This window comes from Carassius carassius, chromosome 44, assembly GCF_963082965.1.
Source record: "Carassius carassius chromosome 44, fCarCar2.1, whole genome shotgun sequence".
NCBI classification, from domain to species: domain Eukaryota; kingdom Metazoa; phylum Chordata; class Actinopteri; order Cypriniformes; family Cyprinidae; genus Carassius; species Carassius carassius.
The window spans coordinates 1,349,726-1,376,595 of NC_081798.1; the positions used below are offsets into that span (position 1 = coordinate 1,349,726).

At 32.9% G+C, this 26,870-nt stretch overlaps 2 protein-coding genes across 6 annotated transcripts; both read right to left on the reverse strand.

Annotated features, from left to right (window-relative positions):
• Positions 1-2,050: 2,050 nt before the first annotated feature.
• On the reverse strand, positions 2,051-18,729 carry LOC132126275 (equilibrative nucleoside transporter 1-like). 5 transcript variants are annotated; one of them, XM_059537437.1, is made up of 13 exons: positions 18,702-18,729; positions 8,632-8,704; positions 8,255-8,336; positions 7,900-8,069; positions 6,910-7,049; positions 6,686-6,820; positions 5,863-5,960; positions 5,697-5,778; positions 5,553-5,620; positions 5,278-5,386; positions 4,350-4,435; positions 3,685-3,884; positions 2,051-2,175 (listed from the first exon to the last, which is right to left on the reverse strand). In XM_059537437.1, the coding sequence occupies exons 2-13, from the start codon at positions 8,655-8,657 to the stop codon at positions 2,064-2,066; spliced, it is 1,308 nt and encodes a 435-aa protein (XP_059393420.1). In that variant the 5' UTR covers positions 8,658-8,704; positions 18,702-18,729; the 3' UTR covers positions 2,051-2,063. The 5 variants fall into 5 exon arrangements, with proteins under 5 accessions (XP_059393420.1, XP_059393419.1, XP_059393422.1 ...); XM_059537436.1 differs by lacking the exon at positions 18,702-18,729 and adding an exon at positions 11,235-11,453; XM_059537439.1 differs by lacking the exon at positions 18,702-18,729 and adding an exon at positions 11,231-11,453.
• A 2,977-nt stretch (positions 18,730-21,706) lies between these two features.
• On the reverse strand, positions 21,707-26,371 carry LOC132126519 (VIP peptides-like). Its single transcript, XM_059537795.1, has 7 exons — positions 26,222-26,371; positions 25,220-25,332; positions 24,643-24,750; positions 24,326-24,430; positions 22,822-22,953; positions 22,097-22,138; positions 21,707-21,958 (listed from the first exon to the last, which is right to left on the reverse strand). The coding sequence occupies exons 1-6, from the start codon at positions 26,354-26,356 to the stop codon at positions 22,135-22,137; spliced, it is 597 nt and encodes a 198-aa protein (XP_059393778.1). The 5' UTR covers positions 26,357-26,371; the 3' UTR covers positions 21,707-21,958; positions 22,097-22,134.
• Positions 26,372-26,870: the final 499 nt, after the last annotated feature.

The window sequence follows — 26,870 nt, forward strand, 5'->3', positions numbered from 1 at the left end:
ATACAAAGCACTTTTTAAGGATTAAACAAAAACTGAATTTGGCAGGTTCATGGCTTCCAATTAACAAAATATATTCTGATTGTAAGCATTAGAAGCTTAAAACTGAGCTATATGTGAAATATGCATTAATTACTTTTGGAAAGACAAATGTTGACCGCAAACTCTCATTTCTGTTGTTTTTATGCAGGTGTTAGAGGAATGACTTGATTGTGCATTTTTTATCTTCACTGGCTTGTTTAATTTGAGCAATTGTTAAATTAGATTTTACTCTTTTTTTTTTTTCATTGTAGTGTATTTGAGATCAAATTTGAGTTTTAAAATCTGCAGGAAAAACTCACACATAACAAATAGGAACACGTCATGTGAAGCTATAAAGTGGATCAGACTTCATTACAAAAGAAGTGATAAGCAACAAGCCTGCTTCACTTATGTTTGAAGTTAATTTTTTTTTTTTTATTTGCCAAACAACAAACTTGTATATGAAATGGCCATTCTGTGTTGACCTGAAGTTGATATCTTAACCTTGTATGATATAAAATTGTGCAATTTGGAGGTCAGTAAATGACTGCAACAAACACCTCAAGCTAAGAAAAACGTCACTTGTTTATCATTGTGTTTTCTTCATTTAAGAGGGTTTGTAACAACCACAACAAACACACACATGGAGATCAAATGCAGAAATAAACAGTTTTTATTAATAACAAAGCATATATTTGGCACTTTGGTGTCTCGTAATGTAGTGTTGATGAAAAAAGGTTGTTCAATATGGTGCGAGGTAGAGTGGGATTGTTCATTGCGCTTAAAGCTTAAAAACGTCACGTTGATTTGTTTATATAAATTAAATATAACATCATAATGCATGTCACCTTCATACAAAGCCCTATGATTGTCCATCAGGTTATATAAAAAAAGACTATAATACAATATTTACTTTATATAAACTTCTATATACTTCTAATAACATGCTCTCCTGAAAATATACTTTTAAAGGAAGCTGTTATAAAAATATTATACATTTAATCTGAAGAAACAGTTCAAATCCAGAAACTGTCAAAGTGAGTATATGATGATTTTGGGTGAACTAATAATTCAAAATATGTTAAGACAAGTATTCCTTAAACAATAATAATGCGTTAATGACTAACATTCAAACTTTTTGGGTCAGCAAAGAAAAGAAGGCTGCATTTATTTATTTAAAATAGCTGTTTTCTATGTGAATATATAGTAAAATCTAATTTATTTCTGAGATACAGCACTGAATTTTCAGCATCATTACTCATCCGTCACATGATCTTCAGAAACCAGTATAATATGCTGATTTGCTGCTCAAGAAACATTTCTGATTATTATCAATATTGTTGAAACGTGATGCATTTTATGTTTCATTCTTCTTCGATGAATAGAGAGTTTAAAAGAACAGCATTTATTTAAAATTGAAATCTTTCTTATCATTATAAATAAGTTCACTGTCACTTTTGATCAATTTAATGCATCCTTGCTGAATAAAAGTATTAAATTCTTTAAAAAAAAAAATCTTGCTGAGCCCAAACTTTTGAGCAATACAATATACCGTATTTTTCGGACTATAAGTCGCACCTGAGTATAAGTCGCATCAGGCCAAAAATACGTCATGATGAGGAAAAAACATATATTAGTCGCACTGAACTATAAGTCGCATTTATTTAGAACCAAGAACCAAGAGAAAACATTACCGTCTACAGCCGCGAGAGGGCGCTCTATGTCTTCAGTGTAGAGTACAGAGCACTGAGCAGCATAGAGCGCCCTCTGGCGGCTGGAGACGGTAATGTTTTCTCTTGGTTCATGTCAAATTAATTTTGATAAATAAGTCGCACCTGACTATAAGTCGCAGGACCAGCCAAACTATGAAAAAAGTGCGACTTATAGTCCGGAAAATACGGTAATATTTAAAGCCTCCAGCATGAGTGAATCTGTGTAGTTTGGGCTCAAGATCAGGTCCTGATGATGATGTTTTGAGTTTGTTCTGTCTATGGCTCATTCAGTCTCATCTCTGTCCAGAGCGCTGGGTGTGTGTCCACGAGACTTCAGACGAGCGCTCGAAACACAAACGACAGAGACGCTCCGAGAGCCAGACCCAGAGACAGGAAGAAGGCCATGATGGCTCCAGCCGTCTCCGCCTCGCTCGCGTCCACCTTCCTGTCCACAAAAACAACAGACACTGAGTGTGTGTTTAACACAGAGCTTCTCAGCCACATGATTTTAACAGCAACGTAATATCAAGACATTTCTTATTTTAATTCACCCCTCAACAATTTATCTTTAAACATGGATTCACATTTAGGTCTTATTTTAAAAGTGTGATTTCTAGTCATGGAAATTAATCATATATTTTCCATAATGTGTAAAATATGTAATCCGTCCTTCGGATGAGACGTTAAACCGAGGTCCTGACTCTCTGTGGTCATTAAAAATCCCAAGATGTCTTTCGAAAAGAGTAGAGGTGTGACCTCGGCATCCTGGCTAAATTCACCCATTGACCTCTGACCATCATGGCCTCCTAACAATCCCCATATCTGCTGATTGGCTTCATCACTCTGTCTCCTCTCCTCCAGTAAGCTGGTGTGTGGTGGGCGTTCTGGCGCAATATGGCTGCCGTCGCATCATCCAGGTGGATGCTGCACACTGGTGGTGGATGAGGAGATACCCTGACTATGTAAAAGTGCTTTGAGTGCCTAGAAAAGCGCTATATAAATGTAATGAATTATTATTATTATTAATTAGATAAAAATTGTAAATAAATATATATATATAAGGCAAGACATGACAGATTTTAATTTAAACTAACTTACTATCACCATACAATACTTCTCCAGTTGATCACAGTACATGAAGACAATTGTTTATTTTGCAAGTTGCAAATGATGCATTAGCTAATTAAAGGAGCACTTTTGCATGTATTTCCAGAAAAGGAATCTGATCTTTTGTTTTTTTTTTTTTTTTTTTTACTAAGCCAGGTTCAAAATTTGTGTTTTATTTAGAGTTTTTACAGAGGGGATCACTCCATAAATCAGAAAGTACTATTATCAACCAGAAAAAAAAAAATGCATATTCGCCATGTTTTAGTAATAAAATGTTAAATATATATCAGACAAATGATGTACAGTAAAAACAAACTCCTCAGTAAAAACCTTCAGAATCTAGAAAGGAATACAACTATGAAGTTTTGATGTATGTAAGTGCTGCTGAAGTGATGGAGAAATCTTAAATAGAAGATATGTTTTGTAACTTAAACCTGCAGATGCAAATAGAAAAAGTGCAATAATAAAATCAGGTGAATAATGCATGAACAAGCATTAAAAACCCTCAGATTATAGACATGAATTAAACCACATTCTAGTGTTTGTAAGTGCTGATGAAGTGGAGGTGAAAACTCCACAAATTTAAAAAATTATAAAAAACAGATATGTTTTTTTGGCAACTAGCTGAAATAAAAAATGTGAAGGTTATATATATATATATATATATATATATATATATATATATATATATATATATATATATATATATATATATATATATATATATATATATATATTTATTTAGCATGTTTTTTTTTCTCTCTCCCAAGGTTTTACATTTAGTTCATGATAATAACCCTGATGTGTCCAAATAACATGGATAATATTCTATCAGTATTTTACTCACTTGGGTCCGAAGCACATGCACAGACTGGCCAGATATCCATTAGAAAAGGCAAAGAGGATCATGAAGCCGATGAACCAGCCGTCGTGTGAGAAGTAGATGGGCAGATTGTGGCGAGGCTGGACATTACAGAGCATGAAGAGAGGGACGAAAATCACACGGGCCACTAACAGACCCGGCAGCAGCTTACTGTCTTTACCAGGCTGAGAGACAGAGACAGATAATAAAAACTAAACACATGCATAAATATGGACTGCATTGGAGTAAAGTAACTAATATCCATCCAGTCATCTGTATTCATTACTCTATGTAAATCCTCCCACCTGCTGATTCTAAGACTCATATATTTTGTGAATATATGCATGATTGTATGATTTATTGTTCTGAAAGAACCATGTATAAATGCAAAACAGACACAAAATAATAATATTTGTACGATCCTCCCCAGAGATAAATCCATCAACAAGTCTTTGAACCCTACGAAAATATGAGACCAAGTGTCCTTTATACTAAAAATACTGTAAGATGCATAAACACTTCACAATGATAGCAAAAAATGTGCTTGAACACTTTGCAATCAAAAGGTTTCATAAAAATATATTTGATTTTTTGGCAGTTTGAAAACAATAGAAGTGGTGTTGATAATGAAGTTGTGTAATGCTTCTTACCCACGTCCAGACTGCTGTAAGGCTGCGACCCAGCCAATCAAACATGTTAAACAACAGGAAACAAGACACTGGGATGAAGTACAGCTCTACAGAGAGAATCCAGTCATTATACAGGAGCTTTATTATAAGAAGCAAACAAAATGTCTTTATATTTAGACAGTGAAATCTTTTAATATTAAAATGAACTTCACAGTTTGTACATGCATAAACAGCAGCAGATTAATTATGGACTAAATATCTTTTGGATTGGATTGTTTTCATGCTTGAAAACACACTGTGGTTATTTGTATTCAGCATTGGTTTTCCCTGGGTTTTTTTTTGAGTTTCTCACAATTCTGACTTTTTTCTCTCAGAAATGCAAAACATAAACTCACAATCCGGCAAAAATAAATATAAACTCTAAGAAAGAAAAATCTTGATTGCATATTTTTAATTTGAGATTATAAGTCGGGATTCTGAGTTTATCATTCCAGAATGTAAGATATAGAAAAACATTCTATTTTTGTAGTTGAAAAAATTACAAATACAAAATCTCACAATTCTTATTTTTTTGCTCAGAATTTGTCAGAATTGTGAGATATAAACAATAAAATGTAAAAAGTCAGAATTGTGTGGGTGGGAAAAAAGTGGCAAAAATAAAAAAGGTAATTCACATTTCAGTTTTCTTTTCCTTTAAAATATAAACTCAGAATCTCAAAGAAAGCATCGCGAGGTGTTAACTTGAACTATATTGAAAAGCAAAAAGAGTCAGAATTGTGGGATAAAATGTTGCAATTACAGTAAAATACCTTTTTTTAATTGACTTTTATTTATAGAAATGCAGAGGTACAGTATTAAAAGTTACAATCGCCTCTTTTTAATTTATTCCATAATAAAGACTCATTATCAGACTGTGAATGTTAAAGATTCAGACTCATTGAACTCTCACCCCACTTTCCGCCCTCAGCAATAGTAGATTTAACGTCCACGGTGACCGCAGGAAACGTGCCGATGGTGATGGTGAAGGCAAAGCACACAGAGAATGCCATAACCCAGATCTGAAGAGAGAAATACAAGAAAACTCACATTTTCACCTGCGCTAAACTCACTAGCACAATCCTGTGAATGCTTGTGGACTGCTGCTGGAGTGCAGCTATGCTATGCAGTTTTCAATGTGTTCTGGGTGTTGTTGCTGTGCAGCTGTTGATTTTATTGTGCGTTTACCTTCTTAAAGATGGCCAGCATGGACGGTGTTTGTTTGTCGTCATCTCCAGCGCTCTTCAGCCCCTCATCTACAGACAGCTTAACTTTAAAACAGGGTTTTGACTGATATTCAATCTGGTTTTATTTGAATTTGCATGATGTCACCTTTCTTCAACAGGTCCATCTTGTTCTCCTCGTCCTCAGATGGTTTGCTCTGCTGACTCTCCTGATAGTACTGAAAAAACGCCTAGAGAAAAATAAAGGAATTAGACTGTTAATGTTTAAAGCTTTAAATCAATGTCTTCAGTTTTTCCAGCCGCTCAGATCTTACCAGTCTAGGAAGAACAGCATATGATGCAATTGCAAGAGAGATAACGAAACACGCTGTGATGAAGTATCCAAAAGCACTGTCATGCATAGCAGAACCACCTGAGAGAGAAAATGAGCTTTATATGAATCACTTTCACTTTTTTTTTGGTTTCTGATCAATTTCATTACAACCAAAATTACAATAAGGTGGTATATATATATAAATATATTAGAATTGTCTTATTGTAATTGTGGTTTTAGCAATATAATAGCACAATATATATATAAACTACATCTTCTACTTTCAATTTTTGTAACACTCTAGGTGAAAATACGTAAATGTTAAAGCATAAAAATATTTATTTAAAAAATGAATTCCCTTCGTTTAAAAAATATGATTTAAATAATACTAATAAATAAAATGATATATTAATTAGTTGTAAGTTAAACAAAATTCTTTCACTTTTTTAACACTCAATGATGTATAGTAAATAGATGTTAAAATATAAATATATATTTAAATTATATTTTAACTATGTAAATGAATTATTTTTTATTGCTGGAAACACATTTACACAGAAGTTTATATATATATATATATATATATATATATATATGTGTGTATAAAATACAGATTTCTTGTCTTTTTAAGTCACTTACATTTATGAATATATAAACAATTACCCTAGAAAAAACGAAGCTTGTATTTTAGGTGCTTAAATGTATTATTCTATTTAAAAAGTGTGATTTGAGTTTGTTTTTGTAGTTTTTTTTGCATGGAAAGCACCATAGATTAGTGATTTCTGATTTGTGGTGCTGTGATTGTGTTGTAGTTGCAGACTCACTGGCGATGGCACAGATCATGGCGAAAGCAGCGAAGGTTCCTGCGAGCCCCTGTCCGCTCATGATGGGTGTGGTGTAGGACGCTGGCAGGAGTCCAGCCATCCCAAACAGACTTCCCTGAAGAACCGCTCCGAATGCTGGGATCAGCACAAATACATCACATCAAATCACATTCACAACCCATTCTGCTTCTGTAAGTTGTAATGCATTTGTTGTAGCGTCTCACAGTTAATGCAGATGATTTTAATCATGGTGATGATGAAGAACGGCAGCGGATCCAAATCTACTTTCACCAGGATGGCAGTAAGCAGGAACACCAGCAGAATGGCCGTCAGACTTCCTGCGATCCGGATCTTCTGAGGGATTCTGCAGATTCAATCACAGTCTCATAATGAGCAAAAACAGGGTTGCCTCATAATCTACTCCTAATTCCAAAAGAAAAGTATATACATTTATATGTTCCTTAAATGGAAGAATACAAACATTATTTTATTTTATTTTATTTTATTTTATTTTATTTTATTTTATTTTATTTTATTTTATTTTATTATTTTAAATTGTATTTTTATTTATATAATTTGGAGGTAAATTGTGTTTAACTGCCATTCAAATAATATCAATGTGCAAAAATAAATGACTGAATAAATGTATTAAAAACAGTAGTCATATAATAATAATAATAAGAAAAACTAGATTTCTTATTTATAAATAAGTAAAAACTATATGCACAAAAATATAAATACTTATTTAAAAAAATTTTTTTTATTATCCATTCAAAAAAAAATAGAAAATGAATTCCAATTAATAAGTAAATTATATTTAATCAACAAATGTACTATTTATATCAATAAAATAAAAATTTGTAATTAAATAAATGTTTATCTATTTAAATGAATAAAATATTCATGTAAATATATGTATTGATTTACTATGTTTATTTTTTGGTATCTAAAAATATATATTAAACATATAATAATATATAAAATATATACAAATATATATTATAAATAAATCTTTATTCAAACAAAATATTTACATTTAATAAAAATTTATAAAAATTAATTAATTCAAAAATTAATCAAATAAATACATGTATTCAAGTAAAAAAACTGTCCTAAAAAAGGCTTCACTTTTTATGCATACTAAAGCGTCTGCAAAATGACAATGTAAATGACTAAATACTAATTTCTTATTTTGTTTCTTTTGAGAAACAGACCTCTGGTGAAGCACTGAGTTGAGGCAGGTGAAGACCAGCAGAGGAACCATCGCACACAGCGTCATCACATTATTAAACTTGGCCTGTAAGACGCTCCGCGAGTCTTCTTCAGTCGCGTTGACAGAGAAATTCCCCTCACTTAGAGGATCTGCTAGACGACTGGTGAAATACTGTGAGATAAGCAGATGAAAAAACACTTGAGAGGTACAGACCTTCTGTTGCATGAGGATGTAGTTTTTGCTTTTGGGGTTTTGCAATCATTTGTCAGCATTTCTGGACTGCATTTCTATGGCTAAAACCAACCCAGATGTATGACTTTACACAAAATATGTGACGCAAGTCATAAAGTGCTTACCATAGTGGCTGTCATGAAGAAATTCCACGGCAGAAGCGTCCCCAAACCCAGCATGAAGAAAATCAACCACACGCCATTATATCTGTCACGAGAAGAGGAATGTTTGACTGCTGTTGAAGCAGGTTTCTGGGTTTCTTAGATGCACCAGAACAAAGACAGTTTTCTAAAAGAATACCAAGGTATTTGTGATATCAGCATCTGTTTTTAGTATTTAGAGCCATATGCTTTGGCTTAGATATGTCTCTTCACATCTGACGTGACTCTAGATAGAGATTTAGTGTTTGGTCTTGTTTTACAGCAGAAGAAACATTCTGTGCTCTTGTTATCTGAATCTGAGCGGCTGATAGAAGAGAGAGATATTCAAGCTTTCAACTCACTTGTCTTTGGGCACCTGGGGGTCCATATCTGTGAGATTCACTGTAATCAGCAGCGATTGTAATGTTCAAGCTCCTGGAAGCAACACGGACTTGTTCAGGCACATGACGGGAAAAATAATAGTAAACGAAATAAATAACTACATAAATACACTCTTAAAAGTAAATGTGCTTCACGATGCCATAGAAGAACCGTTTAGTTAAGACCCTTTAACATCTGAAGAACCTTTCTGTTTCACAAAATGTTCTTTGTGGCGAAAGAAGGTTCTTCAGATTCTAGATTCTAGGTAAGAAAGTGACCTGTTTTGACTGAATGCCAGTGGTGGACAGTAACGAAGTAGCTTTACTTCGTTACTTAAGTACATTTTTCAAGTATCTGTACTTTACTGGCGTAGTTTTATTTTGAGTAACTTTTGCTTTTACTTCACTACATTCCAAAGCATAAAATCGTACTTTTAACTTCACTACATTTCATAAAACATATCGTTACTCCCTATAATATATCACGTGCTCCGACACGCAGAAGCGGTGTCTGATTCATCATGAACGAACTGAGTCTTTTCAAAATAAACTTTTAAATCGGATCGCAAATCGCACCAAACGATTCGTTTACGAATTAGAATGATCCGACTGCAGCTGTTCTGGAGTCGACCACTCACTGATTCAAATGAACCGTTTAGTGCGAGTCTCCAGAAGTAAGAACCGGGAGATCTTGTGAGCGCGCGTGCGTCTGATGTTGCTAAAAGTAAGTTTTAATGTCGAAATTAAGGATTAATTATTGTAACTGAAAATCACATTTAGGTCAAAATTGTCAGTTGTTTGGGAACTAAATCCGCTGTAAAGAGTGATCTATTTAAGCCCACTGAAATGCTCGAGTGCAGACGATGCAAAAGATTAACCATTAAACTAACACAGATTAAATAAAATAACTCATGAATGTTCAAATTCCCCGCTGCCGTGATGTTAACAGTTTTATGCTACCATGTCCTATGTGACGTCTGTTTTTATATTGTTTATCAACAGTAACGTTATATTGTTTGGATTAACTAGACGAGTAGACAGACATGAATGTTTATTCATAACCGTACTGAAAATAAGTAAATAATGTTAGCTGATGCTAACTGTCTAGCTAACAAGCTTGCTGGTGCTAACTTGAGGTAATTTTTTATAAATAATGTCCAAATATTTTTTATTCAACCACCTATATATATATATATATATATATATATATATATATATAGATAGATAGATAGATAGATAGATTACATCTGGGGAGAAAAGAAAGGATGTGATGTTACAGATACTACAGTAATTATCCAAGTGGGAAGAGATGCACCCCGTTTGGCCAGGGGTCTCTTCGCACCACAGACAAGGTTTGAGAAGGAAAAAATCATTATGAAAATATAATTATATTTTCCTTAAAATGTTCTTACTAACTTCAGGCCTTATTATCATTTCATATATAACTGTGATGTTTTGTAAAACAACAAACTTTAAAATACTTTTTTCTTACTGGTGAAAATCAGATGGTCATCTCTGTTTTCTCTCAGGTACATCACAGTGTGAGCTTCACAGTGAACATCACTCTCGTCAGCGTAGTCCATATCAACAACAAAAATATATCTTGACTCCATATAGTGGTTATTATGGAAAAAATCCCAGGTATTTTGAGCAGAAGGATTATAAAAAAAATATGTGCTTATATAAAATTTATTTAAGTAGCCTATATAAAATTGCAAACATCGATCTTTCAGTACTTTTTTTATTAAGTACATAAAAAATTGAGAACTTTTGTAGTTTCACTTGAGTAAAATTGAAAAAGGAGTACTTTTACTTTTACTGGAGTAATATTTTATTATTCGTATCTGTACTTTTACTCAAGTACTTGATTTGTGTACTTCGTCCACCACTGCGAATGGCTCTGTGTGGAACCAAAAATGGTTCTTTTCTGGAATCGCAGTGAAAAACCTTTTAAGCATTTTTATTTTAAAGAGTACAATAGAAAAAGTGAAGAATACCTCAAATTTAATGTAATGTAGATACAGGAATCATAATATAATTACAAAAAGTAATGCCATATATAATGCAAGAATACAAACAGTTATTTATAAGTTTAAATCTAAAATAGACATGAAAATAAATAAATAATATTAAAATGTATCATGAAAAAAGTTTTGTACTATTACATAAATATATTATTTACACAAGTTGTGGCCTAGTATTAAAAGCATGCATATTTTTTATAATTACCAAAAATTTAAAATATATAGAAAAATGTATAAATACCATACATAATGCAAGAATTAAAGTTATTTCTAAGTGAAGTTTATGATTATTAAGTTTAAACCAAACATGTAAACAAACATATATATAAATATATATACTAGCAGTTAACTGAAACATTTGAAATAGAGAACCTCATTGTACTTTATAGTTATAGTTACATAAAATAAAATATAAAATGTATACATACCATATATCATGCAATATTGTAAACTTTCATAGCATTTCATAAGTTTAAATCCACAGTAACCAAATGAGACATAAAAGTTTCACAATCACAGCAAATAATTCAAATAAAAAAGTGAAGTGAAATACTTACTAACTTTCAAAAACAACACTTGTTGAACACTAATGCAGTTCTGCTTTAAACAGCTGCAGGAGACCCGATAGAGCCCTATGTCAGAGGCCCCGCCCTGAGCTTATATGACCACGCTCTCTTCATGCATATGCAATGAGGGGCTGCAGGGTTTTTACACTGATAATGCTGCTTATCTGAGTCTCTGCACCATCAACAGACAGAAAACACAACGTCTGAAGAACAACACAAACCATTGAAATTCAGTGGGAAAATTCTCAACAATGGCGATATATATATATATATATATTAGGGGTGTAACGGTTCACAAAATTCACGGTTCGGTTCGGTACAATACACTGGTGTATTGGTACGGTTCGGTACGTTTTAGATACAGCAAAAAGAAAAAATTGGCAGATAAATTTCCTTGATTTTTAAAAAATGTTTTATTTATTAAAACTAACAAAGTATGTTTTTTTTTTTTACATTGAACAATGATGGAGCTATTCTTTACCCATCTTCTATGATGTTTTCTTGGCAGCATACTGTATAAAACAAAAACAGCTCCTTATAAAAAAAATGAAAATGTTATATTAGTTATGAACAAATACAAAGATGTAACTTTTTATATGGAACTCTATAACTCTTTATATTGAGTGTGTTTTTACTCAATAGGTTCTCTATAGGGCTCATGTTTTTTGGAACAAAGCAGGAATTACGGTCTGTCTGAAATGGGCTCGTGAAGGAATATTGTAACGGGGCTCAATTACATTAAGCATGTTCTTAAAACCTACGTTTTCCACTACAGAGTAAGGCGCTCGCTCACTCAGTAAGCGCTGAAGGCTCGTTGCAAAATGGCTAATGCGTTTAACAGACCAGAAATAGAAGATCCTCCAATAACCAACAGGTCTGGTGTTTGGGTGCACTTTGGATTCCCTGTAAGCTATAATGGTGATGATAGAATCAATGGTAAATAGTAAGGTCTCATATCCGCGGCTATAACGTAAATGTAGCCTACCAATCGCCGTGGTGATGTCTTTTGCCCTGTTTGAATCCGTTGGAAATGTCTGTCTAAATAGTTTGTTGCATGTATGTTTCTCCATTTTTCCGTCTTTTCCCAGATACTGACACACTAAGGTGATGTCGGCGTAAATGAGTTGACATGTTTCAAGTATTACCGCTGGTGTTTTTTTTTTTTTTTTGTATTCCCGCTGGTGTACCCTAGATGCGACATATCGTTGTTTTTTTTATCCACCACTCTCTTGCCATCACCATTATAGCTTACAGGGAATGCAAAGTGCACCCAAACACCAGACCTGTTGGTTATTGGAGGATCTTCTATTTCTGGTCTTTTAAACGCATTGGCCATTTTGCAACGAGCCTTCAGCGTGTATTACTGAGTGAGCGAGCGCCTGACTGAGTAGCCTAACATTAACATATAAGTTGGTGTTTTTTTCATCTTCGGGGGTGTCAGGGGCGTTGCCTGTTACGTCGTTTGGGTTATTGGGCTACCTTGTTGAACGCATATCATTATATTTCACAATTTGTTTTATTTTCCAAATATAATTAATTAGTCCAACGAACCGTTCGGTCCATAGTGCGTACCGAACCGAAAGCCTCGTACCGAACGGTTCAATACGAATATGCGTATCGTTACACCCCTAATATATATATATATATATTGATTGATTGATTGATTGATAATTAATACTTTCATTATTTGTGATATGATATAAATTTTATAATATAAATGTTTACAATTTTGTCATTAATACAATATATTTATTATGCAATTCACACTTTATTTATAAAGAAACATTTTTCTCTTATTTTTTTAATTTATGTAATGATGTTATAATTTAATATTTTAATAAAAACAATTACAAAATAGGAACAAATAAAAACTTGTAAAAAATATTATTAATTCATTATCAAATAAACATTTTTTATTTTATATTTAATATTTATATTAATATTGTATATTTGTTACAATAACAGAATGGGATTTTGTATTGTGAAATGAAAATGAAGCATGGAAACTTTGGTTATGAGCATTGTTTTGCTGCACTGTTGAAGCATTTGAGCATATTTACTGTATATACGAGTCCTCAGGACTGAAACCTGTGCATCTTAAAAATGCTGAAGCCCACAAACTGATCACGAGACTCTGCAGAAATGGGAAGTGGGCCTTTTCTCCAGAGGCCACGAGTTCAGCTGAGGTCTCTGCATGAAACATGTTCGTTTCTCAGCCCACACACACACACACACACACACACACATCGACTCTCTCCACCGCTGATCTTCTGCAGTACCAGCAAACACCATCATCTTCCCAGCACACACTCCTCTCTGAGACCTGATATACGGCCTGCTCCGCTGATATTAACATGTGAAACGACAGCACTTTTTGGCCAGCAGCACATATCGTATAAGTTATGGGTAAGTTATGTATGATGAAAACCATCCAGTGATTTCCCCACAGAAACTTCTGCAGATAAGAGCTGACAAACAGAAATACAACTTGGCAAATTCATCCATGGAAAACAAGTAAATCACAGAAAAGCAGCACAGAGTCAGACACACCCTGCAGAAAACACTGCTTTCCATGCAGTCAGAGAGATATGATGTGTACATATTAACATAACATATTTACACAATGTTCATAAAATATATCAATATTATAGCAGTGCTTTAAAAAATATATTTTTTATATTTTTATTTGTATAATAATTATATGTATGTGTGTGTGTGTGTATATATAGCCTATGTCAAATGATTTAATCAAATCCAAATTAAAAGTTTTTGTTTATATAATATATGTGTGTGTACTGTGTATATTTATTATGTATATATAAAGACACAAACATACAGTACAGTTTATATTTTGAAACCAGTATATATTTTGAAAATTATATTTATTATATATAAATATATTTAATATTTAAACATGCTATATTTTTTCTTAAACATATACATGCATGTGTGTTTATTTATATATACATAATAATTATACAAAGTACACACACATATTATGTACTTATAATTAGTCATTTACAACTTATATTTGGGTCACTTATTAATATTAACACTTCTCATTATTGTTATCATTATTATGTTTTCAATATTTTTTCCATTACATAATTTTTATTGAATATGACAAATGAATATTCTTTTAAAAAAGAACGGATATATTTATCTTCAATTAATAATGATTGAAAATAATAATAATTACAAATATTTATAATATAATGACAACTACAACAGCACATAAGACGCAGTTGTCAGAGACTACAAATCCCATGAGTCAATCTGTCTTCAACAGGAATGACGTCATAAATACCGCAGTTTTTTTTTTTTTTTTTTGGTCAATCAAATTAATTAATTAAAAAAGCATTGGTGATTTTGAGTGATGGTTGAGATGGATTCTACGACATTTTTAATCAGAGGTAAGACATTTGCGTAATTATTTCCGCATCTTCCCTTGTTAATTTCTGAGGAGCTACTCAAGCAGTTTGAGTAAGTGTTCTAATGCACAGACATTGCCACAATGTTAATGTGTTTGCTGGGATGTTGGGTCCAGATGTGATTGTTTTATCCTCAGGTGATCTTTGATTGCAATTAACTTTCGTAATACGAATTAAACAACAGCAGAAGGCTGCCTTTAAAACAGTTCAGACGGCAATAATAAGTGTTTGCATGATTGAAAGGTGAACAGCTGAATATGGAATGATATTGCGGACATTATTCAAAAGGCATTGCAAATTGTATTTGCAATTGCGTTTTCAATTTGTGGACGCATAAAATGTGACATAATCCAAACGCAAATGCAAATCGCGCATTACCGTTTTCATTTTCGATTAAGTGAACGCACAGTGTCTGCCAAATTTAAAATGGAAATGCAAAGTCCGTTTGCAATTGTGTTTTCCATATCTTACGAGCTATGAGCCTGTCATATTTAAATAGCAATATTAGTTACCACATTTGCCTTTTCACTCTCTCTGCACTGTGCATGTAAACTGCCAAAACTCAAATGGAATCGCAATACCTTTTGCATTTGAATTTCCAACGTCTACATGGAAACCTGTCAATCAAGTGACAGGGGTGGGGCCATTTTATTGGGCGTGTTTGCATTGGGAAGTGAAGATCGTACTAAAATGTACCATGTTTTTACTAGGGTAAATATAAGTTAACGATAGTGTTTATAATTAAGCCACAGTAGCCACAAATGTACAGTTGTCTGAGACGTTATGAATGTTCTTTAATATCATGAACCATAAAATGTAGTCAGTGTTCTGCTATTGTTTATTTTCATAATAGGTAAACACAGGCCACAAGTTAAGATGGTCACAGATCTGGTGCTGATTCAGTGTAGCTTGGTAGCTCAGTGGTTAGTGACTGTCATCTCTAATGGCATACCGTCTTTTAGCGCGTGTTCGAAACCCGGGCCAACACAGACGTTCTTTATTTTTTTGTTTATCCTACTAACTTCAGCCGCCAAACGGGCGATCATACAGTGAGGAAAATTGCAGTAGTCAAGGCGAGCTGACATGTTATCAAGTACGCTGCTGTTTGCAGAATTACCGGACCTGCGTCCTCGCAGACATCACACTCCTGAGTCGAATGCACAAAGTCTGAACTACTGATGCAAGTCCGAAATCAGCGGCTGAAGTTAGTAGGATAAACAAAAAAATAAAGAACGTCTGTGTTGGCCCGGGTTTTGAACACGCGCTAAAAGATGGTATGCGTTAGAGATGACGGTCACTAACCACTCAGCTACCAAGCTACACTGAACATTTTATGGTTCATGATATTAAAGAACATTTCATAACGTCTCAGACAACTGTACATTTGTGGCTACTGTGGCTTAATTATAAACACTATCGTTAACTCATATTTACCCTAGTAAAAACATGGTACATTTTAGTACGATCGTCACTTCCCAATGCAAACACGCCCAATAAAATGGCCCCACCCCTGTCACTTGATTGACAGGTTTCCATGTAGACGTTGGAAATTCAAATGCAAAAGGTATTGCGATTCCATTTGAGTTTTGGCAGTTTACATGCACAGTGCAGAGAGAGTGAAAAGGCAAATGTGGTAATTAATATTGCTATTTAAATATGACAGGCTCATAGCTCGTAAGATATGGAAAACACAATTGCAAACGGACTTTGCATTTCCATTTTAAATTTGGCAGACACTGTGCGTTCACTTAATCGAAAATGAAAACGGTAATGCGCGATTTGCATTTGCGTTTGGATTATGTCACATTTTATGCGTCCACAAATTGAAAATGCAATTGCAAATACAATTTGCAATGCCTTTTGAATAATGTCCGCAATATCATTCCATAGGGCTGAAACTGAAGCTGTGATGAAACTGTGTGTGAATCTGAACTCATGTTGTACTCATGCTGCCCTCTAGTGCTAGTAATGTATTGTACAGAAATATATATTTTTAATAATAAAAATATCCAAAATAGGCATCAATACAGATACTGTGCGACTACTTTAGATCGCGTAGAATTGCTGTGTATGTGGAGAGCATTCCAGTAAATTTGGGATATTGCCAATATTGACATTTTACAATAATTTATCATTATAAAATTATAAATGGGCATGCGTCACATTACTCTCAGTTGAATTAATAATATTGTAGTTGGTCCCATTCATAATCTGTAAATATGGCATGTTTTCAGCATTTTGAAAACTGAAAACCTGCCATGTAATTTGATGATAGAATGTATTATTTATTCATTTTCAGGAGTCAGCTAATGTTTTCGTTCCCTGCCAAACAAGTAGTTTCCAGTATTATTTATTTATACACAAAAAATCTAACTATTTAGTCTCTTTATATAGTTTTAATTCTATATTAATTAGTTAAGTGATGTCACACACATCACTCAAACCATTAATGTACACTGATTAACTATTAAAATGATGATGATGATGATGATGATGGTGGTGGTGGTGATTTAAGCTCAGTAAAGTGATTTGAGACCCCGTTGTGTGTGTGTGTGTGTGTGTGTGTGTGTGTGTAATAAGGGTCGATTTGTCGAAACTGAGATTTATTCATCATCTGAAAGCTGAATAAATCATCTCTCCATTGATGTGTGGTTTGTTCGGAGGACAATATTTGTGAGATACAACTATTTAAAATTCTGGAATCTGAGGGAGCAAAAAAATCTAAATTTTGAGAAAATCATCTTTAAAGTTGTTCAAATGAATTCTTAGCAATGCATATTACTAATCCAAAATTACGTTTTGATATATTTACGGTAGGAAATGTACAAAATATCTTCATGGAACATGATCTTTACTTAATACCCTAATGATTTTTGGCATAAAAGAAAAACTGATAATTTTCTATTGCTACAAATATACCCCAGTGACTTAAAGGGATAGTTCACCCAAATAGCAAAATTATGTCATTAATAATTCACCCTAATGTCGTTCCAAACCTGTAAGACCTCCGTTCATCTTCTGAACACAGTTTAAGATATTTTAGATTTAGTCCGAGAGCTCTCAGTCCCTCCATTGAAGCTGTGTGTACGGTCTACTGTCCATGTCCAGAAAGGTAAGAAAAACATCATCAAAGTAGTCCATGTGACATCAGAGGGTCAGTTAGAATGTTCTGAAGCATCGAAAATACATTTTGGTCCAAAAATAGCAAAAACTATGACTTTATTCAGCATTGTCTTCTCTTCCGTGTCTGTTGTGAGAGAGTTCAAAACAAAGCAGTTTGTGATATCCGGTTCACGAACGAATCAATCGATGTAACCGGATCTTCTCGAAGCAGTTCACCAAATCGAACTGAATCGTTTTAAACGGTTCACATCTCTAATATGCATTAATCCACAAATGACTTAAGCGGTTAACTTGTTTAATGTGGCTGACACTCCCTCTGAGTTCAAACAAACCAATATCCCGGAGTAATTCATTTACTCAAACAGTACACTGACTGAACTGCTGTGAAGAGAGAACTGAAGATGAACACCGAGCCGAGCCAGACATATATTTGAGACATATATTTACTAAATGTCTTTTGGTTTCAGTCTGAATCAGTTTTATTTATTATATATAATTTGTTTAATGTGTTATTTAATGACAGTAAATCACATTACCCACCCATTTTTGTATATGATTTAATTAAGAATGTATTTGATTTCATTTCATTAAATGTTTTATATATACAAAAATATCAAGAAAATAACGACACAATGAAAAAAAATTAAAATCTCAATTGTTATTTATGCAATTATTATTATTATTTTTTTTATTTTTTTTTGTGTGTGTAATGTTTGTCTCGAGACAAAGCAGCTTTAGGAAAAAATCATTCTCTTGATTTTTGTTATTGTACTGATGTGTCATGTTGCAGGATTTTACACGACACATTGACACAAGAGTACAAAAGTATGTTAGTGAAACATGAGCAACATATCTACTTCACCCTCCATTTACAAAAGACAGTCGATCAATAAACGCTCAGCTCTCACCTTTACTGAGCTGAACTGAGAAACTCCAGCAGTCTGCCCTCTCTTAAAGTGCAGATTCACTATTAATGCAATGTTTTGAAGGTATATGTCACGATGGTGTCAAATCTTTGCCTGCTATCTCAAAGAAACCAAATACTAGCTGTCTGAGTGAAAACACAAACCAGCCTCGATCTGTTCGGTGACAGTGAACAGCCACAGAAAGAGTTTGAACTTGCTGAAATACCTTAAAAGTGTTATTTACTAAGACATGAGATGTTTGAATCAGCCTTGAACAGCTTTACTAAATGACTGATAGATCAACACAGAATGTCACAATGAGGAAAAGGAACAGTTTCACCTGAAAAGCAAAGCTAATAAATCAATACCCTTCTGTCTGTGATGCAATGCTGTTTGTCAGACGGAAAGTTTGGAGATTCATTAAACACCCATAAGGGGTGTGATTATCACTCATATCCATTAATCATTTATGCCAAATTAACAGTATTGATTACACTTTCATTCTGTCTGTGCTGTTGTGGAATATTATGATGAAATGATCATTAATAGCAATTATAAACCCATAATAGTATTAATATTTTTTGGCTCAATAACATGAAAGATGTGTAGTATTTTAAGCTTAACAATCACACAGAGCAAAGGTGAAAATAAATGTGATTATTCATGTAGCAAAGCAATTAATGATAATAAGAATAAATGGTGTTACTTTCATAATGGACCAAAATTAATGTGATCATTTATAATCATAATAGTAAACGTTAATATTAAATATTATGCTTTCATAATGAATATCTATTGAGATGGCATTAAAAAGTAATTTTTTTTATTTATTTATTCTTGTCTGCTTAACATTTTTTTATTTAAATTTGTAACTAACAATTGTGTATCATTTTAAACCTGATCACATGTAATAAAGATGACAATAAATATCATTATTTAGATAGCAAAGCAATTAATAATAATAATAATAATTAATATTACAATTATCATTATGCATATTATGTTTTCTTCAAAAAGGAAAAAAATGCCAGTCACTTAAAATAATTATAAATATTTAATAAATCTTAAATTAATTTACTTATTTTTAAAAAAAATCCTTTCTACTTTACATTGTAAAAATAGTTAATTTATCTGTCATTTGATATTCAGCATCATAAATGATCATATGTTTAAAAAAATATATCTATTTAAGTATATATATATATATATATATATATATATATATATATTTAAAATATTATGTAATGTTAAACTAACATATATATATATATATATATATATATATACTATTAATTTATTAAAGAATAAAAATATAGAGAGTAGAAAATATAATAGTATTTATATGTTTTATTTGACATCAGTGGATGACACGTTTTATGTCAAGAGAAAAAGAAAATCAGTTTAAGGAGACAAAGATTACTTATTTCACTAGTGTTGATTGGTAATGTGTCAGTCATCGACCTATCAATAAAATCTGTTTCCTGACTATCTGTCAACACACTCAAAACACAAAATGCACATTAATAGAGAGCGTATAAAGTCAAAGCAGCCCTACCTGCAACAGCTGAAATCTGTTCTCCACAGCAGAAGTTCAAAGAGCGTCAGGGCTCTTATCTGCAGGACTGCTCTCAATGAGTGAGAGCTGACCACTATCAGCAGCAGAAGGGCATAATCACTGCAGGGTCAAAGGTCAGCGTCCTGCTTTCTGTCCACTCACCGTTAGGTTCACAGACTCACCTTCAGCTGCTTGTCTGTAGGACTGACCCAAACCCAAATAAAGCATCAGACACTGCTTCAAAACCTCTACTGACAGTATTTATTTCTGGCAGCTGCTAGGGTGTTTTGGGTATTCAGTCGGTGAAAATGATTGCATGCACTAGATTCCTGATTACTCTGCAAAGACGTGTGACACAACAGGAAGTGTGGCATTTTGTACCACTCATCCTTTCCTTACTGGAGGAAGTTGTTGGTTTGGTGTTAAAACCCAGTTTTTTGTATTGAAAAATTGTTTTTATTCCCAGTTTTGTGCAAACAGGATATTGCCAAATGTGCTTACTGTGAAGCCCATATACTGTATAATGAATAGTGTGGCGTGATGCTCTTCCAGATATTTGGTGATTTGCCGCCTTCTGTTGGATAGATGGTGATACTGCAGTCATGGTTGAATAGTAATATTAATAATAATACAGTAATACCTATGTTTGTACAATTTAAGACTGATATTAAAAAGTAATTGAAACAAAATTTAAACATAAAAGCTTGAAAGCAATATGAACTATGCTTTTCTGCACTTTTTATTTACTATTTATTTATTTGTACACACACGCCTGGGGCCTGTTTCATAATACAAGTTTACCAAATAAGCCAGGTTTATTTCAGAATAATCTGAATAATCTTATTGTCAGTTGAATCAGTTCAAAATAAATCAGACTTACTGAAATAAGCCTGGCTTATTTGGTAAACTTGTTGACCCCTTGCATGTTTGGTTATGTGTAAAAATAAATAAACAAATAAAGCAAGCTTAGGGTGGAAACTGTTCATAATTGAACCTAGAAAAATTTATGGAAACTTGGGAAAAAAATATATAAAATTACAACCGTGATTATTTGTCTCATTTTTTTATTTTTATTTTTCATCAGAATTGCGGGTTTAAAGTATATTACAAGTTACAAAAATGTCTGCACTATCAATTTTAGCATCAGTTTATAGTTTTTGTCAATAATAAAAATACTAACAATGTTTTTCATCTTGCAATCCTGACTTTTTCTGAGTTTACTGTGTATCTCACAATGTGTTGACAAGGAATTGCACCAAAAAAGTCAGAATAATTAATTTAAAAGTAATTATTATTATTATTATTATTATTAATCCTGTGACACAATCAAGCTTTCATATTATAAATGGATTTAAAGAATCACATCGGCCAGATATTTTTCTGGTGATTTGATGACATCGTGAAACTGACCACAGAATAAAGTTAACCAGAAGGAATGACAGCAGTGCACAAAACAAACATGATCATTTTAATTAGTTTAATTTCAATTATCAAGAATGACTGCAGTCAAAATAGATTCCTCTAGACATAACAATATTAGTCAGCCAACAACAAACAGGCGTGTCATTCACACTGATTCATTCACTGACACGCTCGTTCAGTTTGTGTTGTGTTCACTGCTGTTAACTCAATTTCAGCTGTAATAGATTGTGTAAGCTTGAATATATAATGATGGCGAAATCTTGAAGCTGTGCGTCCACATCACCTACACAATACAAGGAAAACAGCTGCATTACATCAGATTTGACATTGAAGAGATGAATCAGAGACATCAAATTGATTATTAAGCCATAATTCTTAATTTTAAAAGCCATACACTTAAAAAAGACATATACGCACTTACATGTCGAAGAGCACAGGCAGCGTTTGAACAGGAGTGCATCACCTAATACAGATCAAAATAGATAATATTTTCTATAAAGAAAGATTATAAGCAGTCACATTGCAAAAGAGGGGGGATTTTATTTTTTATGTTTTCTAAATTAGTTGTGGGTGATATGACCAAAATCTTATACCACAGTATAAGAATGTTTTTTGTTTTATTTTTATAACTAAAACACTGAATTGCCTTCACTGTATGAATCAGATATAATCTAATTAATGATCCAAAAGTGATTCAGTCAAGACTTTGTCTTTGTCTTTTGTTGTTTGATTAACGTTAATGACATAATGATAAATTAGGCTGCTGTCACTTTAAGACTGACTGCACAGATCCAATATACTGACAGACAAACATTTTTCATTTTCAGTTTTTTTTAATAGATACCCAACTGTGTTTTTGTGAATACTCCACATGATGGACATTTTTAGGCATAATTGTGTGTGTGTTCGACCATTCAAGCGCAAAAAGATGCAAAAGAGAATTTACGATCGCTTGCTGTCTTTAGAGAGAGGCGTGTTGTGTACGCACGGTCAATGTCAGCGTATGAGCGTCGGATTGCTAAGGTTTTCCGGGTGTTTGCTTGTAGTCTCTGTGATATTCTGGATCCTTCAGTGTGATTCTATGTGACTATTGTGCTGTTTTATCGCACTAGTAATAGTGGAGCTCGACTTCTTTTCAAGCTGTACCTCTTTTTTCCTGACAGAACGGAGTTGAGGTATTTCTTGGCTGCCATCTGTTTGCGGTAGCGGCTGTAGTTGTCTGTGAAGACAGCATCTGAGTGACGCTTCACAGGCATCTGCTCCACATCCAGCTCATCACTACAGCAGACAGACAGAAAAATGACCCAAGCTGTACACTCACCTCCTGCTGCCTCATTATTAGAAGCTTAATTAAATCAGCGTCACAACAGATATCGCATTACCTCAAGATGCTTAGCACATTCAGTTAGCAATCCAGACTTTTTTAACCTGTTAGCTGTCATATATAAACCATTTTGAAACAGACATTGTGCTTCCATGGAAATGGTACATTAAATCCTTTGAGCAGGCTCCTCCCCCTAGTGGGCGGTGCCAAGTGTCATATTACAAAATGTACTACAATACTAATCAAGAATGTTTCTAATCTTGTCCAACTACATATCGTTAGAAGAGTCGGAGTCTCAAGGTTACATGTTTGGTGGTTATTTTATGAGAAAATTAATATTGTGACAAAATGTATAAATATGTCTGGAAAATGCATTCACCTGGTGAATGAGTTTCACCTGGTGGCTATTTTTGGTATTTCGCCTGAACAAAATCTCAAAGGAGCCTCAATTTTTGTAATATTAACCTCAAATTTGGAGCATAATTTATTTAGACGTGTAATATATATATATATATATATATATATATATATATATATATATATATATATATATATATATATATATATATATATATATATATATATATTAATTAATCACAGCCTTTGTTTTTTGTTTTTGTTTTCTTGACAAAGCATGTATCATTGGAAAGGCCTTTTTGTTTTTTTTATGTTTTTTTGTGGAGTTTGGGTTGGTATAGCTCCTAAACAAAATTGCACAGGAGCCTTAATTTTTGTAATAACAACTTCAATTTTGAAACATAATTTATTTAGATATGTGGCTTTGATTTCCCTATCACATATTTTAGTACTCTTCATAAAATAGGTATAATTCGATAGCTTAAACACTCAGAATTCATCATATGAAATCGTTTTGAAATTTAAAATTGCATTACCAAGAAAATGGTACTTTAAATCCTTTTTGTAGGCTCCTCCCACTAGTGGGCAGTGTCAAGCGTCATATTACAAAATTGACTACAATATTTCTTAATCAAAACCTTTCCTAAACTTGACAAAACATATTGTTGGAAAGGTCTCAAGGTTATTTTGAGTCTCAAGGTTATTTTGTGATAACTGTAATATTGTGATATAAATTTATAAAAATGGAGAAAGGATTATATGTTCAGTGGAGTTTGGGTGTCACCCGGTGACTATTTTTGGTGCAACGCCTACATAAAATCTCATAGGAAGTAGAACCTCAATTTTTGTAATGTCTACTTCAAGAACATAATTTCTTTAGACATATTGCTTAGATTCTTTTAGATTATTTTATGTATAATAAAAACAGTACAGTACTTTACTTAAGCCATCTACTGTATGGCTGTTTACCTGACTCTCTTTGCAAGTAAAGACTCCAGATATTCTTTAGCAGACAGCTGGCCGAGCAGTTTGCTGTATCCGCTCGTGAATAGTCCGTCAGCATGTCTGGATGGTCTAAAAGGAATACAGATTAAAAACACTTTTTATTTTATTGTAAGATGGTCTTCAGTGCTTTCTCGTAAACTTAAAGCTGTTTGTCTCCACAAAAGATCTTCCTCATCATCACTTTTACAGCTGTAGTCTTTCCTCTGGAAATGGATCTATAATATTTTTACAAGAGAGTAAATGGAAGCCGTTGCTAATGTCATGGTGTTGCTTTGACGAACCTCTCGACGGTGTTTGCGAGTTCATACAGGAGTTTATACGCCTCCAGATCCTGTAGTGACGGGTCTCTCGTCCAGTCGTCCTCTCCGTCTTCATCCAGAGCACCTGGTCTGGAAAGAATTAAGATGCAAAATCCTAAATGTGTCCTTCATGCAAATAAAAATTCAATTCATTTACGTATGAATTTTAGGAATAAAAATTCTATTTAAAAAAGGAAGACTGTTTACCAACCAATATACAGTATGTATGTGTGTGTGTAAATTGTGAAGTTACACTGAATTAACTACAATAATGCAGAAAACAAACCAAGGATGACATAAAACATTTTTCATTTAAATTATAGAAATATATATTGCTTTATCATTTCGGGTTAGTTTTGCATTGTGACATTATTATTTTTTTTTCATGAGATTTTGGAATGAAATTAAATGAATATACAAACAAAAAAATGTAAGTACATTTTGAAAACGATAATACAAAATCTTTTTAATTTCAAATCTAGAATTATGAAAACTATGCATTCATCTTAATTAAATAAGCGATAATACCTGTACATTAATAAAGTGTTTTATGTCTCACCTGATGCCAGGATATTCAGAGATGGCAGGCAGTGCAAGAGTCCTGCAGCAGAAGACGCCACAGACGGCCATCAGGAGGAGCGTCTGACAGCTGCTCAGTGAAATCATGTCTTTCTGCGGACATTTAAACCAGGTCAGAACAAACATCTGCATTAGACTGAATATTCAGATTGATTTGTCTTTTCTTTTGAGATTTTACATTAAAATTACATGAAATATAAAATGGAAAATTCATCTTAGGTGCTGTGATTATTGTTATCTTAAGTTTTTTTTTCAGTTTATATTAATGATTAACAAATGCATTCATAAGTGTACATATCTAGTTTCCCAATCAACATTTTACTTTAATAAATGCATATACATTTGAAAAGTGAAATTTGTAAATGAAGTAACCAACTATTTTTATTTTTATTTTTTATAATATGTTTTATATAATCAATAAAAATGCATTTATAAATTGTTCAAATACCCCATGTACTTTCCCAGTTAACAGAAGCACAAAAAAACTTTTCATAAATGCTCATACATTTAACATTAAAGATTTGTAAATAAAGCACTCAACTACCCATAAATGTTTTTAAAACTGCAATTTTCTATATAATATAAATTATATAATGATTAACAAATGCATTTGTAAAATGTAAATGAAAGGTAAAAAAGTATTGAAAGTATATAATGAATATGAAATGCATTTATAAAAGTAAAAATATATCCCATTTAGTTTCCCAATTTACAGAAGCTCAAAAATAGTATATTTTAATAAATGCAAAAATTTTGAAATGCATTTATAAAAGTTAAACTATTCCATGTAGTTCCCTAGTAAATTTAAAACTCAAAAACATTTTATTTTAACAAATGCACATACATTTGAAATGCACAAAGTTTGAAACTTTGTACTTTTCTAACATTATATAATATATAATGATTAAGAAACGCATTTATAAAAGTTCAGATATCCCATGTAGTTTCTACACAAATAAGACTAAAGAATCTGAAAACTCACGGTCGGATGATCTCTGGCACCTGTATGGATGAAGAATAGTTTCCTCGGCTCAGTTCTCGTCTGTCTGTCTCTCTCTGTCTCCTGACAGCCGCTTTTATACACCTGATTATTCACGTTACTGAAGACTCTCAGCATCTGACCTGCGTCACTCACTCTCGTAGGATACACCCAATGGTGATCAAACTGGTGGTCAAACTCAAATTGGGTTTCTCGGAAAGACTGAAAATGACACTGACTCATTTTTCTGTAAAATACTTAAATGATGTTCACTCCAGTTTCTTTTTGGTCATTTACTGTGCTTTCTTATAATAATAAAAACAAATGCATTGTTTAACTGAAGTACTTTTTTGACATCTGAAATCTGAAGCTCCGAGTTAAGGTTATGACGGTCTCTGATGGTAATTGATAATCTTAATTAGATTGTGAAAGGTATGACGTGATGTGAGTTGTATCAGAGTCATTATAGAAGCATCGGTCAATCATATTACAGAATTCTGCAGATCTGCTAATCTAATATAACTGCACCCATACTGTATTAAGGTCAGTGTACAGTAAAACAGGTCATTTCAGGTCGCAATGTAACCGTCTGGAACTTAACAACATAAATATTAAACCAAAATATAAGCGATTCTGTAAGTGATTACATTAA

Bases quoted from the DNA above. Each gene is read 5' to 3' on its own strand.
- LOC132126519 (XM_059537795.1), bottom strand. From the start codon at position 26,356: ATGCTGAGAGTCTTCAGTAACGTGAATAATCAGGTGTATAAAAGCGGC. The intron at 25,333-26,221 runs GTGAGTTTTCAG...AAATGTCCGCAG, and splicing joins GTGCCAGAGATCATCCGACC to AAAGACATGATTTCACTGAG. The intron at 24,431-24,642 runs GTTCGTCAAAGC...TATTCCTTTTAG, and splicing joins CTCGCAAACACCGTCGAGAG to ACCATCCAGACATGCTGACG.
- LOC132126275 (XM_059537437.1), bottom strand. From the start codon at position 8,657: ATGGACCCCCAGGTGCCCAAAGACAA. The intron at 4,436-5,277 runs GTGAGAGTTCAA...TTCTCTCTGTAG, and splicing joins TGCTGAGGGCGGAAAGTGGG to AGCTGTACTTCATCCCAGTG. The intron at 3,885-4,349 runs GTAAGAAGCATT...TCTGTCTCTCAG, and splicing joins TTACAGCAGTCTGGACGTGG to CCTGGTAAAGACAGTAAGCT.